Source organism: Drosophila obscura, unplaced genomic scaffold (assembly GCF_018151105.1).
Source record: "Drosophila obscura isolate BZ-5 IFL unplaced genomic scaffold, ASM1815110v1 contig_183, whole genome shotgun sequence".
In the NCBI taxonomy this organism is placed as follows: Eukaryota; Metazoa; Arthropoda; class Insecta; order Diptera; family Drosophilidae; genus Drosophila; species Drosophila obscura.
Genome location: NW_024542771.1, coordinates 629,879 through 634,313, shown reverse-complemented (window position 1 = coordinate 634,313; position 4,435 = coordinate 629,879). Strand labels below are relative to the sequence as shown.

The window sequence follows — 4,435 nt, the reverse complement described above, 5'->3', positions numbered from 1 at the left end:
TGTTGTTCGAGTGCGCCCATCTGGCTTGTAATTGAAGGGACCGCAGTAGTCGATTCCAGTGACGCTGAATGCAGGCGAATCATGCACTCGATCCTTCGGTAGGTCAGCCATTATGTGCTCCACAAGGACGAGGTCTGGACCTGCAGCAGATGATGCATTTCCGCAACGCTCGAGCAACAGTTTTCATGCCGCCGATGGGCCAGAACTGCAAGCGAATCGATCCCAGTAGAGACTGCGGACCAGCATGGTGATGCTTCCGATGAAAGTGCATGATGATGGCGAACGTCAATGGATGATCCCTGGGCAAAATGATTAGGTGGCGTGCCTCGAAGCCAAGAGTTGAGTGCCGTAAGCGACCACCAACACGAATTAAACCAACGTCATCTATGAAAGGCGAGAGAGATATAGTGCTGCTGGAGAACTCCACAAAGTTCCCCATCCGCAGAGCACGGTACTCAGGATACAGGTGGGCCCGTTGAATGATGCGACACAACAAATGCGATCCATTTCGAAGGTCTTCAGACGAGAGATCAGGTGACATTTTCTTACTGATGAACTTATGAACATACCCAAAAATGCGCATCATGACTCCGAATGAGTTTATGTGCTTAAACGAAAGCAGGATGTCGACACGCTCAGACGACAGCAATACTCGTTATCTAATTTCCTGAAGACTGAGTTCGGGCGAACAACGTTCAGGCCAGGTACTTCTTTCGCCTTGCAAGAAGGAAGGTCCATTCATCCACAAACTAGACTGCATGAGCTCCTGAGGTGCTGATCCCTTTGACAAAATGCCAGCCGGGTTCATTTCAGTTGGGACATAGCGCCAATCTATGCCCCTCGTAAGTTGCTGTATTGCAGAAATCTTGTCAGACACGAACACGTTGAATTTGGATGGTTCCTAGCGCAACCAAAACAGTACCACAGCTGAATCTGACCAGCAATGGATCGGGCAATCGAAGGTATCAATTTTTTTTAATTTCGCGAAGTAAATTGGCTAATAGGAACGCTGCACATAGCTCAAGGCTCTAGCTTTCGAGCAAAGCAAATTTACCTCATCGGCGGTATCCTTAAATGAACGAGCATAGAAACAAGCACCATAGGCCTGGAAGCTGGCATCACAAAAGGCGTGCAATTCAAACCTTGCCTTAGCTTGAAGTATGCAACGCGGAAATGTAGCGTGACCCACAGTAGCGAAGTCCTTGCAAAACTGAGCCCAAGCCGATTCCAGTGGCTGAGGAAGACTTTCATCCCAATGCAGCTTGTCCCTTCAAATGCGCTACATGATGACTTTCTCTCTTGTCAATGTGGGTCCAATCAATCCCATAGGATCATAGTTGACAACACCGAACGCTTAGTGTGCTTGCCCACACCGATTTGAGGTGCAAAAGTAAACAAGAACTTGTCCTTATGGGGTTCCAAGATGAGTCCAAGCGCCTTGGTCACATCGCTGCCATCATCGAGCTTCAGAAAACTTTCCCTTTCTGCCTCAGGCACTTCACGAAGAACATCAGGAGAGTTGGAACACCATTTACTTAATTGAAAATTGCCACAAGCAAGAAGATCCGTGGTTTGACGCATAATATCCAGCACTTCCTCGACTGAAGAATGGTCCTGTAGAATGGTTTCCGAACCAAATAGACACGAAGACGACTCATCCATGGCCAGCTAATGCATAGCTCGAATAGCTAAAAACGAAGCAGGCTTAGTCCCATAGGTGACAGTGTTTAGCTTGAAGATCTGTAAATGGTCGTCAACAGAATCCCTCCACAATGTGAATTGGAGCATGGTGTCGGGCATTAAGACACGCACGCACCTATACATTTTACCGATATCGCCTGTAAGAGCAATGGAAAATGTACGAAATCGAAGGAGAGAGTGTGAAACAGCTTGGCTTGAATGGTGGGACCTGAAATAAGCAGATCATTCAACGAGAGACCAGCTGTGGTAACTGCAGAGCCGTCGAATACGACTCTCAGCTTTGTCGTGGAGCTGTCCTCTTTAATGACGCAATGATGCGGAAAGAAATATCTGCACTTGTATCTATCTTCATTTGGCACCAGAGACATAGGATCAAGGGACAGGTACTCCTTCATAAATGCCGAATATTTCATATATAGAGTTGGACTACGAACGAACTTGCGCTCCAAATTTTCCAACTGTCGCTTTGCTTGCAAGTAGGAATCGCCCAAGGACTCCAGACTTCGCTTTATGGGCAAGCTAACGGAATATTCCCCTGAGGGTAATCGAGTGTGATGGTTGACAAAGTGGTCCTCGCAGTGCAGTTCCTCCTTTGTTGCCCTAGCGATTGGCTCAAAGATGTGCTCGACTTCCCAAAATTGACGAACCAACTCATCGAGCCGAGTGCTGTGATTGGTGTCATCCGAAGATTGGGTTGCGATGAACGACGAGTTATTGAAGGTTGAGTGCCCGCCACCAGAAAGAACCCATCCCAGCTGTGTCTTCTGCAGCAACGGTAGTTCAGGCGCCAGCTGAATTTGCCCCACACACAGCAACTCGAAGAAAAGTCCGGCTCCGATGAGCAGGTCAATCCGCTGCGGCTTATGGAACGAAGGGTCAGCAAACTGGATATTCAAAGGTATAGGCCAATTAGCTGTGCTAACTGTGATGCTAGGTTGATGGTCCGTGATCTTCTGGGCAAGGACGGCACTGATGCTAGTGGTGAACTCTGAAATCCGCGATTTCAGAACAAGATCCACCGAGATACCTTCTGTTGGGAAGCTAGCATCTCCTATGCCAGAGACAGCGGTAAGCGATTTGGTTGTTCGAAGTTTTAGCTGATTAGCTAGACGACTAGTTATGAAATGCAATTGCGATCTCGAAAGTTCCAACGCTGTTTTTTATGAGAACGACGGCGGTGGCTAAAAGCACAGCATCAGATGGACTGTGAGACATAAAAGCTTGCGGCAAGGAGGGCGATAATGCAACCATGGCGTTACGACTTGGTTGTGCTGGTGAGGCTTCAATGGGAGGCGCAGATTGGGCAGCCTCTGTTGGACGAATGAAATCTCAAAGATTGTGGTGCTTCGATCGGCAAGTGCGGCAGGGACCAGATCTACAATCTCTCAATTGATGGCCTTTTCGTAGGCAATTTAGGCATAGCAAGAGCCTCTTGGCTTCCAGGCGACGATCATTCGGCGATAGAATTGCAAACCGTTGACAATTGGCAATCATGTGATGAGTACTCTCGCACAGTTCACAAGAAACTGGAGTGGTCGATGCTACAAATGTCTTTCTTTGATGCGTACTCACGGTTTTTCCTGACTTGCCAACTTGACCATCTTGTCCTTGCATGGATTGATCCACATTTTCAAGCATTCGACACAACTCAAAGAGCTAAACATGCAAAGATAGCTAAGAAAGCAGAGGAAGGGAACTAATGGTGGATATTATAAGGTAGAGCGAATTATAATCCGAGCATAAGACCCTAAACGGTTCATGCAATGAATACTTTGATCTACAAAGTGGAAGGAACAAAGGAATAAAGTTTCGAGTAGAACAAGTCAGGGCTATCTACGTCATCCTTGATCAGGTTGTGCATAAAAATCACACTAAGCATTTTTCTACGACTAACTAAGGTTGGAAGGTTTATTAAAAGCAATCTACGAGGGGAAGATGGCGTTATTCAGTTTTTCTGGACTGATTCTATACGATCCTGGTGTACTTTGTACTGGGGGCACCATACACAAGAGCCGTACTCTAAAATCGGACGAACAAGCGAGATATAGAGAGTCTTCGTTATATAGGGATCGTCAAACTTCTTTGACCACCTTTTGATAAACCCAAGCATGGCCTTATTTACCATGGTAGAAATGTGTTCAGAAAACTTTAACTTGGGGTCTAGCTTAACACAAAGATCATCAACCAAGGTAATTCTCTCAAGAGAACCACCGCAGAGGCTATAAGGAGCCAAAAAGGGGCTGGAGCGATGAAATGTCATTACTTTGCATTTCGAGTCATTTAGGTGTAACATATTTGCACAACATCATGACTGAAAGAACCGCGGAAGAACCAACAGAAATTTAATTTCTTCACTCCGGCTATGATTATGATCCGATCTAATTCAGATTCGGCAATCTGGTAGATATGGGCATTCTCTACGATACTGCGCTTTATCGTTTTATAGTTTTATCGTATCTTTAAAAATGTGCATGCCACAGATTTTTGTTTTTTGTGAGGGCGGAAGGGGGCGGGGCGAAATTTTGAAATACACTTGTAGCAGTGTGATATCACATGAGCCTGGAAACCAAATTTGGTTGCCCTAGCTGGTATAGTCTCTGAGATCTAGGCGCTCAAAAAGACGGACAGACAGACAGACGGACAGACAGAAATATCGACTCGGCTATTGATTCTGATCAAGAATATATATACTTTATCGGGTCGGAAACGTTTCCTTCTCCGCGTTACACACTCT

At 46.1% G+C, this 4,435-nt stretch overlaps 1 protein-coding gene across 1 annotated transcript; it reads right to left on the bottom strand.

Annotated features, from left to right (window-relative positions):
* Nucleotides 1–1,317: 1,317 nt before the first annotated feature.
* LOC121404070 lies at nucleotides 1,318–3,329 on the bottom strand. Its single transcript, XM_041592656.1, has 3 exons — nucleotides 3,274–3,329; nucleotides 1,817–2,814; nucleotides 1,318–1,496 (listed from the first exon to the last, which is right to left on the bottom strand). Exons 1-3 carry the CDS (start codon nucleotides 3,327–3,329, stop codon nucleotides 1,318–1,320), a joined length of 1,233 nt encoding a protein of 410 aa, XP_041448590.1.
* Nucleotides 3,330–4,435: the final 1,106 nt, after the last annotated feature.

Coding starts and splice junctions, on each gene's coding strand:
- LOC121404070 (XM_041592656.1), bottom strand. CDS start 3,329: ATGTGGATCAATCCATGCAAGGACAAGATGGTCAAGTTGGCAAGTCAG. Junction 2,815..3,273: donor TTGGCAAGTCAGGAAAAACC/GTGAGTACGCAT, acceptor TTTCATAACTAG/TCGTCTAGCTAATCAGCTAA. Junction 1,497..1,816: donor GATATCGGTAAAATGTATAG/GTGCGTGCGTGT, acceptor TTCTTCGTGAAG/TGCCTGAGGCAGAAAGGGAA.